Consider the following 13408-nt stretch of genomic DNA (forward strand, 5'->3'; position numbering starts at 1 on the left):
AACACATAGAAGCAACGGGGTCAAAAGGAAAGCAGCAGATGATGAAGGAAAGTCTAAGTGTCTCATTCCTTCCATACAAGTATGCTTGGATGGATCCCCCTTTTTCAATAGATGTCTATAATTTGATAAGTTATTCCATCTCATCTCCATCTTCTCCTCTTTACCGACCTCTTATCCTCCCCCATAATTTACTCCATTCTTATTCCTTCATTTGCCCTCCCTCTCTCCCCAGGCGGCTCTCCTCTCCTTTGCATGTCTCTGCTTCTCCCGGAGACACAGACTGAGAGGGAGACCGGGTGAGTCAGAGATGAAAACATGGAGAGAAACAGGCGGGATAAAGAGGAACATTAACAGAAGATGTGCAAAAGAAGAACACTGGACATCAGCAGGTTGTGTTGAAAGGACAGAATGCTTGATGTTTGGTGGGAGTCCTTTTATTGAAATTTTGCTAGACACGTAGAGACGTCGATGTGCAATGTGTCAAATGACTTTGGTAAAGAATTAGGGATCCTATGAAAATGACACTCTTCAACTGGAGATATTCTTTGAAACTTTTGATGGACAGGCATTTAATTAAAACACACCGTTTTGTGCTGTAACAGACAAACACACATACACACACATCGACAGATGGATTCTCACACCATCTGCTGCCAGGCAGCACTGAGACGAGTTCACAGGAAAAGTTGAGAAAGTTCTGCTGATATGGTTAATCCTCATGAAATGTTCCTGGTTGCGTCTGAGCCAGAAAACACACGAGTCACATCCTAACATCAGTTTTGTAGCTTTAAGCAGACCAGAGCATCGGAAGGCAGTGAGCAAAGTAGCCAAAGTGGGTTTATAAGAGAGAGAGAGAGGTTTGTTTGAAAACATTGGACAATAATAGTATTCTTTTTATATACCGTAATTGCCATATTTTCCCTAAAAGATGCCCCAATAAGCTTTGTATGTTTGCTGACTTGTTAAACAGATTCACCAGAAGTAGAGCCATTTGTTTTGAAATATGTGCTCATCACAATCATTCATTTCAAACTGTTCAGGGTATTCATAATCGTTGAGTTCAAGTTGTGCATAATGAGGACGTACAAATTTTGTGAAATTATCTTTATAATTATTTTTAAAAGGAGAAGACATGAAAAGGGTTCGGGTGTCATTTCAAACTACAGATCAACTCTTCTCCGACTCTTATGTTGTTGATGGCCATAGCACAGGTCAGAGGATTTGTTTTTCTATCCTCTTTGATGCCATAACGTCGACCGCTCTCTCTCACACAGCAGGTGATCAAAAAGGGCTTTTTACTGCTTCTCTGTCTGCCTGACCTCCTCAGCCTTTCAGCCTCTGTGAGTCTGTGTGTCTGATTCTGTGCGCAAATGTTAGTCAGCCTGCGTCGGTGGCCAAATGCTTTCCCTGACCTACACCTTTCTCTTTATGATGCCTTTCTCCAAAAATTCATATTTACAATGTTCAGACAAACATTGTTTTTCTTCTCACTATAGCTGACAATCTCAAATGTTTTCCCCTCGTTTCACGTGAACTTTTCAAAAGAAATACCCACTTTCCACTTCCCTTTGTCAGATTGATGAAGTTAATTCTGTAGATGTTTAATGGAGGGAAACATGAGAGCCCTGGGCCAGTTTAGCCATTCCCTTCAGTGAAATCAACTGTGAGGTAAAAACACATCATTTAGAGATCTATATGTAATGATGACTTCAAAATGATAACAAGAAAACATAGTATAATAAAGATAATATTAAGTATGTAAACATCTTTAAGAATCTCTGTCTTCCAAACAGTGTAGACAAATCTTCTTTTAAGCCTTGTTTTTCTTTCATTAAGTTTTTTTCTGTAAATGCTTTCTATACTGCTGGCTGTGTGGTGACCCCGGTGAAGCCCACACTCGTCAGTTAATACCTGATTTCTCTGTGTGAGTTTGAGATTATCACTCTGTATTCTCATGCTGAGCTGTTGTGAGAAGTGAAAGGACTGAGCAGTAGTGTAGAAAGCATTACATCTTATAATTTAAAAGAGTATTTTAGGTCTAGTGAAATGCATAATGAATATGACTATTTACAGTATGAGAGTAAGTATGCAGACATAAAAGGTATATATATAAATATATACATATATAAAGTTTTGCTTTGAAATAAATTACAATATATACTGATAAACTATATGATAGAGATACAATTAAGGTGTTGAAATAAATGCTCAAATAAAACTTTGTCCCTGTCGTGATTCTCTCCTCCTCCGACAGATTCTCATAATGATACAATCAAACGTGCTGTGTTTGAATTGAGTCATTTGGCAGCAACTTGTTTCATCCCTGTGGTGCTTGAACACCACGTTGTTTTCAGGTCCAGAATTATTTTTCCCATCAGGCCCGTGAGCTAATAGGACAACAGAGAAGTGCTCGCAGGGAGGGAGCAGATGAGACGGCTTAATTCAAAGCAAGCGGAGGCTGTGTTCATGCAGGAAACCCAAAAGACGCCTGTAAGGCAAGAAAACAATGAGAAACAACTTGGAAGGAGATGACTGTGACATTGTTCGCTAGCATGATGGTGGGTTTAGGGTTCATGGTGGAAAATTGTTAACATAACACTTTTTAAAAGTTTGTGCCAATAGTCCAGGTTGTTTCTTCTTTGTATTCCTCTAGCTAGAATCTGCTTGTAGTTTAGTTAGAGAGTTTCTTCTCCCTGGGCAAAAACAAAAGTCTGACTTTTTCTTCTCACAGTACAATACAACTTCCAGGGGAGAAAAAAAAAACAACAGAACAGAGTTTATGAACTTCTTTAAAAGCATTCATTCTAATAGCTTTGATTATAGTGGTCAAGAGTGCTGTCTAACATTTCTGAATGATTTTAACATGCACTCTAGTATTCTGGTGATAATCTTGATTTTGCAACATGATATCCTGCTTTCAGAATCTGAATAAGCCCAGATCTTGGTTTCTAGAAGTCTGTATACGTTCCTGCAATACTCCTCAAGACTTTAGGGTTCTGTTGCATGTAGACATATCGGCCAGTTTTCGGAACTCTCTGTTTTTGTAAAAAGTAATTCCCCCCAAAAATGTACAGGAGTACCTCAATGGATTAAGATTAAGATGAACTTTATTGTCCCAGTGGGAGATTTGTCTTGGACGTCACAGAGCTCTGATGCAGTAGCAAAATAACAAAATACATTCATTCATCGGTAAAACATGTCAGTTAAATAATCATTACATTCCATTACTAAAACCATAAACATATAATAGTTAAGAAAAGTGATTAACAGTGCAAAGCTACACATCTTCACACACACACACACACACACACACACATATACACACACATTACAGCTGAAGTACTGCTACTGTGTTTAACGGTGTGGCTGTTTACTACAGCTGGAGCTTTCAAAAACGTTTTGAACCTACTGAACATTCACACAGACAATCATCATCTGAAAATAGGGCCCAGGTTGGGGAGAAAAAAAGGAATGCACATTTAATTTGGCTCGTTACCACAAGTACTCAGCATAATCTTTGAGACAATTTGTTCCTTTGTTATAACTGAAAGGTATAGGCTAGGTTTTTTTTGCTTTGAAACAGTGTGAAAACATCTAGAAAAAGTCGTTGCTAGGCAACAGTGACATGCATCTGAAAGAGTGGGAGGAAAACACCAAAGTGATACAGAATCTATTCAATTCAATTCAATTCAATTCAATTTATTTTGTATAGCGTCAACTCATAACAAGTGTTATCTCAAGACACTTTACAAAAAGCAGGTAAAATACCTTACTCTTTGTCTGTTAACATTACAAAAGAGCAGGTAAAAAGACCTTACTCATTGTTATGTTACAAAAAGCAGGTAAAAGACCTTACTCATTGTTATGTTAGAAAAAGCAGGTAAAAGACCTTACTTATTGTTATGTTACAAAAAGTAGGTAAAAGACCTTACTTATTGTTATGTTACAAAAAGCAGGTAAAAGACCTTACTTATTGTTATGTTACAAAAAGCAGGTAAAAGACCTTACTTATTGTTATATTACAAAGACCCGGCCTATCCATCATGAGCACTTTGGCAAAGCAGCAAAAGTTACAGTGGTAAGAAAAAACTGTTTTATTAAAAGACAGAAATCTTCGGCTGGCTCATAACGAAACAGCCTTCACAGGACTAGACTGCACCGTTGTTCAGGGAATCTATGAACATACTTTTTCTGTATTTATGAGTGTTTTGTATGAGAGGGTAAGCTTTATTTCAAAACACTTTGTAGTGTTTTAGTAATGATGACACCTCTAGAATACAATCACCAACTAAACTATCATCAATAAAATCAGAATACAAGATTTAAAAAATGCAGGAAGAAAGGGGAACAATGGAGCACCGGTAGCTTAGTGTTTGGTGCGCGCAACCAATTACAGAGGATGTTAGAATTAGGGTTTGAATCCGACCTGAGGCTCCTTTCCCGCATGTCATTCCCCACTCTTTGGCTCCCTGATTTCTGACTCTATCCACTAAAAAGCCCAAAAATAAAATGTTTTTCAAATGTTTGAGTATGATAAACTAGCAACAAGAGAAGCGAGGATGAGGTTGGTGTTGAGACCCAACTTCTAAAAGGGGACGTTTCTTGCATGCAGATACGTTTATATTTTGAGACATTAATTAAGGCTAAATCATGGTAAGACTCCAGCATTTCATCATGGCAGATAATAATACATTTCTTAATGCAGCCAATGCCCACTTAGATGTGAGTGAATGATAACACTCAAACTTTATTTCAAAACCTTGAAGTCCAAAATATATATATATATATATATCTTGTGCGCAAGATAATTATATTGTTTTTTTACTTTTTGGGACTTCAGGGGCTCCATAACCTAATATCTTGTGCGCACAACACAAGTACTTGTAAATACCACAGTTAGCTATTAACTCATTTACTTCTGTTGTTCCCTGAAAGGAGACAGAAACAAAATATGATATTAAAACATTTATAGGCTAAAAGCACTACACATTCTCCGTTTCTATATAAGATGTGTAAAATGCACATAAACAGAACCTTATAGAAAACATGCTCTCTTTGATGTGAAGCCTCTGAATCAAACCTGAAAATATAAAAGTACAAATGACTTGCATGGTGGGTGGTGAAAGTGGTGTTTTAGATACTCTGGCTCTGGGTGAGCTGTTAGAATGAGTTTGCAAATTCGATCTACAAACAGCATTAATTCCAAAAAGACTGAGAGATAAAAACAAGATGGTGACAGAAATAACAAAACTGTAACTGTCTACGTTCTCCTTTTATCTCCAGAAGAGTAAGTAAACAATTTGTGGGTGAACATAGCATGCTGCTGTTTCTTTCCAGGCCTGACCACACACAGAATGACAGGTCACAAAGGGGGCAAGGGGGCTAATTGTAGTTCACGGGCCCCCCCTCCCCTTTTTGCTGTCACACTCTCTCACTAATAAGCTCACATGACTCTGTGCCACACTGACACTGTTCTGTAACCAGCAAACTGTCAAAATGAAGGTTCAGCATCTCATTAGCACCATACTGAGAGAGAGACAGGGAGGGAGGGAAGGGAGAGAGAGGGAGGGAGGGGGGGGATTCTTCCAGCTGTTTGTTTCTGACAGCAGAGTGGAGAGAAAGTCAAAGAGGGGTAGAAGCCTAAAAGAGAGGAAGCTGGTGAGTTAAAGAAGCAAAAGATGGGGTTAAAGTAGGAGAAGAAGTTCATCCAGTGCACCACAACAGCTGACGGAGGAGGAGAGCAACAAGGTAAGCCTTCCTCCTTCTTTGTTTGCCCTGAAGCCAATTAGCAGCCAAATGATTACCATGCGAACAGTCTGATTCCATTATTTTTATTGTCTCCGTGTCTCACGCCCACTTTCATATCAACAACAACGGTTAGTGTGTGTGTGTGTGTGTGTGTGTGTGTGTGTGTGTGTGTGTGTGTGTGTGTGTGTGTGTGTGTAACTTTAAGTGCTAAGGGAAAATTGGGTCAGTGAGAGAGTAGAGGGAGAGGAGCATGTGTTAGAGGAGGAGAGAGAGAGAGGCACACTGAGAGAGGGGGCGACCGACACAGAAATGGAGAGAAACCCTCAGCAAGCCCTTCAACTACAGTAACAAGTGGTCACTTGAACAATCACTGGTCACTCAGAGACAAATGTAAGTGTGGGGTTTCTCCTAGGCATGGCTGCTTGGTTGCCACTTTTTTCTGTTTCTTGCTTGCTTGTGGATGGAGATTTTTTTTTTTCGGCATTGAAATCAAACGAATACTTCCTTAAAGATAAAACCTGAGGACGAGCTGCTTTTCCTACGGCACGTTGAGGAAATGTTTGCACTTTAAAGGAGCTTTATTTAAAGTGAAAAACAGGGTGAAAATAACACAACCAAGCAGCTGAGGGAATAACACTCCTCTGTGTCATGCTCAGTCTTGTGACAAGGTGTGGTTAGTCACTTTCACATTACTCAGCCAGCAATGTGTCAGCGTGTTACTCAGACACAAATAGGCCCAAATATGACTGTGGGTTTTTTTTCATGTTTGTGCATGTGTCCCTTCCTTTTGTTTAATCTGTCCTCACCCGCTAATGTACTTATGCTTTGCTTTATGTGAAAAAAAAAAACCTCTGTTATCTTTGTGGTTTCTTACTTCTAAATCCTGCATTCCTTTTAGCTCTACGGATCGTAAATCCACTCCTTTTGTGGTCCTGATCTCTGAATGGAGTCGCAGAGGGAGACAGTTGGTTCTAATGGGCCTTGTATTACTCAGAGCAAAGGGGGAAAGATGACCTTTCCCTGCTGTTTATTTTGGGAAGGCAACAGGAAGAATGCCTGAGCAGCTGTTCTATTCCTGCTGGCAGATCCCCACCCCTGTGAATTTCAGTCTGCCACTGCAACCACGCTCCCCTTACTCACACGCACGCGGCTATGGATGCATCTGTACACTGTAAATCACACCTCGTCAGGACTGGTCCAAGTTGTTATGGCAATTATCTCAGCAACAACACTCTAACAAAGCAAAGTTTGATTGCTATTTGTTTCCTATCAGGCAGTTAATTGGCTCTGCACGTTACATGGTGTACATGTCCAACCTGTTGTCTGATAGTCAGTTGCACCTGTCTGCCAATAAAAATCTGTCTCTCCCTGCTCACTATGCTATGTAAGCAGTCGAGCAACTCTCTTGTACAACACAAACAGCAGTCTCTCGCCTTCTGAGGCAGACACCTTCACAGTCATGGCCAGCCTTCCCAAAGAGCCCCCTGAGGATGCCAAGAAAAAGAGCTTCTGGATGGTGAGGGAAAAAAATAAAAAATATCGGAAACACCAACAGCTGAAGGACACCTCCAAAACAGTGCTTTGGAAATCTGCAACTAATCCTGTTCTTAATGCGTCATCTTCCTCTCCTCCCAGCCGGGGAATTACAGTCGCACGGTAACCCGGACGGAGCAGTCCTACCAGGCCTGCAACGACATCGTGGCGTGCTTCATGGAGAGAGCAAGGGTGGAGAAACAGTACGCCCAGCAGCTCAGTCAGTGGAGCGGCAAGTGGAAGTCTATCATCGATTCTCGTGAGTATGAGTCCTTTCTGAAAACATGAATTCCCTTTTTCATCATGTCAGCTCTCATCAAGTTAACACAACAAGTTAACAAATCACTCAAGAAAAAGTTTACCGGTAATTTAATTAATATTGATTAAAAAGTAAAAAATGTGCAAAATACTGATTTGTCTTTGACTATGAAACTTCAGAAAACATGCCGATTACTACAGAAACCCTGCATCTCACCTAGCCTGATTATATTTTAACGGCTACACATCTGTGTTTGTTTGAACATTCCAGCAGACAAATGATGGTCATTACTTCTCTGTTGGTGACTCACCTCTGCCCCCCCCCCCACCTTCACTTTCTTCTTCTTCTCTTCCAGGGCCGCTATACGGCTCCCTCATGAAGGCGTGGCAGTGTTTCTTCACCTCCACCGAGCGCCTGTCCAACCTCCACTCGTCCATCTCCCAGTCGCTCGTCGCAGAGGAAGGGGAGCGAGTGAAGACCTGGCAAAAGGAGACCTTCCCAAAGAGGATCTTCTGTGGGTTCAGAGAGAGCCACGACAACAACACAAGTTTCTCACGGGCCCAGAAACCCTGGTCCAAAAAGCTCCTGAAGGTCAGCTGTCATTTAGATTCATGTTTCTGCTCAAACAGTAGTCATGCAATAAGAAACAAGTAGTTAGCCTAGATTCTTCTCAGCGTCAACTTGCTTTGTTGTGCAGCTTTGAAATGAAATTGAGTCTGCATCAGCAAATGGAATTGGAAAAATCCAGCAATTGCCAAATTGTCTTACTGATGGAAACTGTAACATGCACCTGAAAACTCATAAGCTTATATTTACCTCTTCTCTATTAAAGTTCAAGCCATGCAAATAGTGCATGTTGTGCTCATAATAAAGAGGCTTCGTAGCATTGTCTGCTCACCGGTATGTTCTGTTCCACTCGTTCTCTGATGACACTTCTTCTGGCGACCATGTGTGAAAACAGCTTTAGAGTTTGACATGTGATGTCAAACTTTTCCTTTCGACGTATACTAGTGATGTGTGTGGATGTGTATTCAACAGCTGGAGAAGGCCCGTGTTGCATATCACAAGTCCTGTCAGAGGGAGGCTACGGCGCTCGACAAAGAGAAACAAGTAAATGAAAACTCTGAGATGAGTCCGGAGAAGAAGCAGAAATTCACAGATGCCAGAGAGAGGACTACAGAGGAGAAAGAAAAGGTGAGGAAGGATGCACACACTTGCATGTTCAATAACAACTTAATCCACAGCACATTTAAATCCACAGTCTCTTATTAACAACAAGCCTTGGATTAAAACATGATGTAAAAAACAAGGCCAAACTCACACACATCACAACCACAGCTGCCAGAATAATCGGTCTCCCCACACCCAACCTAACAGAATTCAATAACAGGGCCATCACACGCATTGCAACCTCAATAGAACAGGACATCACACACCCACTGAACACTCACCTCGCCCCACTCCCCTCAGGACGGAGGTATAGAGCACTAAGGTGCAGAAAGGCTCGCCTTGAGAGGAGCCTGATCCCCGCTGTAATAACGGTCTTGAACAAAAGGCCTCGCTGAACAGGCCAGAGTGGGAACTTTTGACTGTTGTCTAACTCTGTTTGTTTGTGTTATACTCGGTTTTTCTGTGTATGAATGTTCTTTTGTGGGACTTGTCTGTTGGACAGTAACGGTGTTGTGAAAAAGAATTTCCCTTCGGGGACAATGAAGTCTAAAGTCTAAAGTCTAAAGTACTTTCAGAGAGTTTGTTTGTCCTGCTGGATGTGGTGATATTTATCTGCTTTAGACACAAAATCCCCGCCTTAAATTTCTGCTCCAAGCATGTCCTTGTACGGAGAAGTGTTATTGTTACTACGCTCAGTGTTTATTGAGCACAGCATGGGAACGCTAAAAGAGCCCAACATGATTTATACCTTTGAAATCTTCCCTTAATTAAACATGCACAATGTTAGGCTCTGTTTCATCATAAAACCGTTGTTGTTGTTTCAGTGTAGAGAGCACTATGAGAAACTTCTGGAGGATGTGACGTCATACACTCCCCGCTACATGGAGGAGATGGAAGCCATCTTTGAGCAGTCACAGGAGGAGGAGAGGAAGAGGATCAGCTTTTTAAAGCAGGCCTTCCTCTCCATTCACAGACATCTTGATGTCACCAACAACGAGAGGTGAGCAGACGTCAGATGACTGGGTGTACATACAATGTGTGTATCTGAGAGGTCAAAGTAAAAAAAAAATCCTTTATTCAACCAGGTTAATGCCTCAATGGAGAGTTAAATCTATTTTTAAGAATGACCTGGAAGAAACACAAAGGCAAACAGGCAAATACAACTATCAAAGATTACAACTGGCAGAACACTGTGGTGTGTGGTGTGGTATGTATGGTGGCCCTGAAGGTCAAAACAAGACTTTAAACCAAAAAAAATCTGATTATAAAAAGGTAGGACCACTCTTGTTTGTGATTGGACAGATCCTAAGTCAACCATACCAATGATGCTGAAGACACTTCATTTCTCAGGCTCATCAGCAACTGAGTGAAAACAAAGATGGCGACTGAGCATTAGCATCCAGAGTGTAGTGGTAAACAAGGTTGCCACATTACATTAACAGAATCCAGCTTCTTTATTCACAGGTTAAGTGCGTTCATAAACTGCAGATCTCTGTAGTGCAATACAGCTGATTGTATTGCATGTGTGATTAAGGTGATAACTTCTGAACAATAATAGTACCTTAATACATTTGAACCATTTCAGTATCAGCCACTTTATTATCAAAATGCAGAGAGCAGTGTTTTTTTTTTTTGTATAATTATTTTTATTACTTTCGTGCTTTCCATCAGTCATACTTACAAGTTTGTACCAACCAAAATAATACCATAACATTTAACTTAGTTTACACTTTTCAAGAGTGAATCAGGATAACATGAGATATTGACCTTTATATCCCAACACACAAAAAATATATAATTAAATAAATATAGAAACATGTACATTAATGTCCCATTCATTCATGTCAAACAAATCTCGTCCCTCGCATCCACCCACACACACACACACACACGTCCTTTCTCTACTGCCTTCCCCCCTCTCCTGCCAGCCATGTCACAGATTGTTTCATAGATTTTATAATGCTTCTTTGATACACTTCCATACGACATTGGATTGTTTAACCTTGTTGTAATCTTCACATAAAACCTTTTCTACAGTCAAATAATATCTCATCAATTCTTTCCAAGTATGAAGAGAAGGGGCCTCTTTGTTCTTCCAGTGTTTTGAAATCAGCTTTTTATAAATGAGGGCAGAGAGCAGTGTTTTCTTTTAATAACAAAGCAGCTGTGTGTCCTTGTGTCAGTGTGAAGGCTGTGTACAGCGAGCTGCACCAAACCCTGATGTCCATCAGTGACCAGGATGACGCTAAATGGTGGAAGAACAACCATGGGCCCGGCATGCCCACTGACTGGCCCAAGATTGAGGTATATATGTGACTGAGCGTCACCCCACTGCTTTGAGGAAATTCATTAATACAATCAAAAAAAAGATAGATACATAAATAGGTCTAATTCTTATCAGAAGAAAGATAAGAAAGAACATAACAAACATTAAGAACTAAAAATGTCTTATGTGTTTCTCTTCCAACAGGAATGGGTCCCACCTGTGAAAAAGCTAAATAGAAAGAAGAGAGAGCAGAGGAGAAAAGAGAGCCGACCGTGAGTTATCCACTTAATGATTACTAATTTTTTTTAAAAAAGGAGTTTGTTATTCTGATCAGATATCCATGTTTCCTCCTGTTAGTGTGATGATCGGGGGCGTGAAGGTGCGAGCGCTGTACGACTACGTGGGAGAGGAGGGAGATGAGCTGTCCTTTAAAGCAGGTAACACATCCAATCTGATGTGACCACACTTTGATGTTCAAAGAAAGTTGTGCGTTTGGTCAGTGTGTGAGCTTCAACAGGGAAGACTTTCAAACTATTACAACTATTACTGTGCTGGAAGACGGAAATGTTCTGGTTTCAAAATTGTATTTATCTGAAGTAATGGTAGACAATTTGCTGATGTTTTCTTGGTTTAGAAGTTTGAGTATTAAAGCTTGTTTCACCAAATCATCTGAATTTTCACCAGTATCAAAGATAATTCAAAATTGTTATGTTGTTTGGTTGTTTGTTTTTGTTTTTTATCAAAGGGTGGTGCGTCAAAAGTGAAATTAAAATTTCAAAGCACTGTGGTCGGAAAAATGATTCACATCCTGCGAAGACAAGAAGATCAACTAAAATTGTCCTGGGAGATATAATTGAATGAAAGACATAAACTGACTTTCTTGTGTAGTTATAAAACTGATCGAATCCAACCTGACAGTCAAAGTGCATGACATTATACATGACAGTATAGCTTTTATTTAGAAAAGGTCTCTAGTGGTTTAATCAGGAACAACATCTACACAATTTTGAAGGGAAGTTTTGATCTTACTTGGTCAATCTTGTCAAACCATTATATTAGTGACAAATAAAAAGGAGGGGACAAATGACAACCTCTAAGATTTGATGAAAACTTTAAAGTCAAAGTGCACAAAATCTCGTCAAACTTGGTTTTGATATGCTGAATGACAGCCACAAGATGTTGCATTTCACCAGACTTTCATTTTCTCTGATTGTGTTTATTCTTTAAATATCATCTCAGGTGAAGTGTTCCTGAAGGTGGAGGAGGAGGACGACCAGGGTTGGTGTCGAGGAGTCCTCACCGGGGGAAAGGAGGGCTTCTACCCCGCGAACTATGTTGAAGCCGTGGAGTGATATCTCACTGTCTAATATATAATGTGTCCCAAACTTATTTCTCACAGAGTTAGTTTTCAGATATAAAGATTAAACTATTGATATTATCTGTTTTCTCTCACAGAGTCAAACATGTTTCCAGAAATTAACCTGCAGATTATGTCAAATTTGTTACCTAAGGCTTTAATATTCTAACCGTTTGGTTTGAGTACTTCTGCAATATAGACATAACTTATCGAAGACTAGATGTATTGTTTGTGCAGGAGCTGTATGTGTAAGTGTGTATGTTTGTTTGCATGCATATGTGCAGGTTAATACCAAAAAGGAGAAAACAAGAGGAGATATTTATTTACTGCCCTCATGTCTGAATCATCAGGTCGCTGATCGAGGTTAATGAGGTTAAGCCAGGCGCAGGTTTACAATGCACACATGCTTAATGTATACCTAATAAGTATTATGTGATGTCACTTTGACTGAGGGAGTGGATTTTCAAATAAAAGTGTAATTGTTTTACCTCTAGTCTGTCGTGTCAGCAGTTTTTGTGCAATGCTAGCTGTGTGGCTCTTTGGATGTTAGTCAGTGTAGTGTAGTAATGGACCCTGTTTGCTTGATTTAAAACTAATAGCTCTATTCAGCTTCTAGCCTACTTGACAGAACAGAACAACATTTTTCCAGACAATAATAGGTATTAGAGAATGAATCCTATTAACAACTGTTGCCTGACTTTTAATTTAGCACCATCTGGAGGTGACTTTTTAAATGTATCTAGTACTTTATTGTATTACCAAACTAGTGACATACTCATCAACCACAACTGTACTTTGTTTAGCCTATAGGCTAAAGCACATGTTAGCATGCTAAAACATTCATTAGCATTGTAATAATATCAGATTTAAGGACAAAGGGTAGTTAAATGGTTAAATGGTCTTGTGATAAATACAATGTGCTTGTCACTTATGTAAGTGGTTTGACATTAGCATACAGATCCTATCACAGCTATGCTGGATAATTACAACATTTAAGAAGTGCTAGCATTGCACGATGTTAGCTTATTTTAAAACAAACAACAACAAAGAACAAAGAAGAAATTAAAAGCAAAAA

General features: G+C 39.8%; 2 protein-coding genes across 6 annotated transcripts in view; both read left to right on the forward strand.

Moving 5' to 3' along the window:
* LOC109986774 (SH3 and multiple ankyrin repeat domains protein 1) overlaps positions 1-2218 on the forward strand; it is a 54210-nt gene extending 51992 nt beyond the window's left edge. Inside the window, exon 27 of the mRNA XM_065949604.1 lies at positions 233-2218. Coding sequence (XP_065805676.1) covers positions 233-284 — 52 coding nt within the window. The 3' untranslated portion in view covers positions 285-2218. The remainder of the gene's footprint in view (positions 1-232) is intronic.
* A 3411-nt stretch (positions 2219-5629) lies between these two features.
* Positions 5630-12826, forward strand: LOC109986801 (protein kinase C and casein kinase II substrate protein 3). Of its 5 annotated transcripts, none has more exons than XM_020637616.3 (10): positions 5630-5748; positions 7141-7264; positions 7384-7540; positions 7896-8131; positions 8579-8734; positions 9535-9710; positions 10894-11014; positions 11181-11248; positions 11334-11413; positions 12216-12826. In XM_020637616.3, exons 2-10 carry the CDS (start codon positions 7208-7210, stop codon positions 12326-12328), a joined length of 1164 nt encoding a protein of 387 aa, XP_020493272.1. In that variant the 5' UTR covers positions 5630-5748; positions 7141-7207; the 3' UTR covers positions 12329-12826. The 5 variants fall into 5 exon arrangements, with proteins under 5 accessions (XP_020493272.1, XP_065805987.1, XP_020493273.1 ...); XM_065949915.1 differs by lacking the exon at positions 5630-5748 and adding an exon at positions 5824-6138 and having other exon boundaries at positions 7194-7264; XM_020637617.3 differs by lacking the exon at positions 5630-5748 and adding an exon at positions 5826-6138 and having other exon boundaries at positions 7171-7264.
* Positions 12827-13408: the final 582 nt, after the last annotated feature.

Source organism: Labrus bergylta, chromosome 21 (genome assembly GCF_963930695.1).
Source record: "Labrus bergylta chromosome 21, fLabBer1.1, whole genome shotgun sequence".
Lineage (NCBI taxonomy): Eukaryota > Metazoa > Chordata > Actinopteri > Labriformes > Labridae > Labrus > Labrus bergylta.

What these genes read in the sequence shown, in the direction of transcription:
- LOC109986801 (XM_020637616.3), top strand. Translation starts at nt 7,208, where the DNA reads ATGGCCAGCCTTCCCAAAGAGCCCCCTGAGGATGCCAAGAAAAAGAGC. An exon ending in CTGACTGGCCCAAGATTGAG is followed by an intron (nt 11,015 to 11,180) that starts GTATATATGTGA and finishes CTCTTCCAACAG; the next exon opens with GAATGGGTCCCACCTGTGAA. An exon ending in AGGAGAAAAGAGAGCCGACC is followed by an intron (nt 11,249 to 11,333) that starts GTGAGTTATCCA and finishes TCCTCCTGTTAG; the next exon opens with TGTGATGATCGGGGGCGTGA.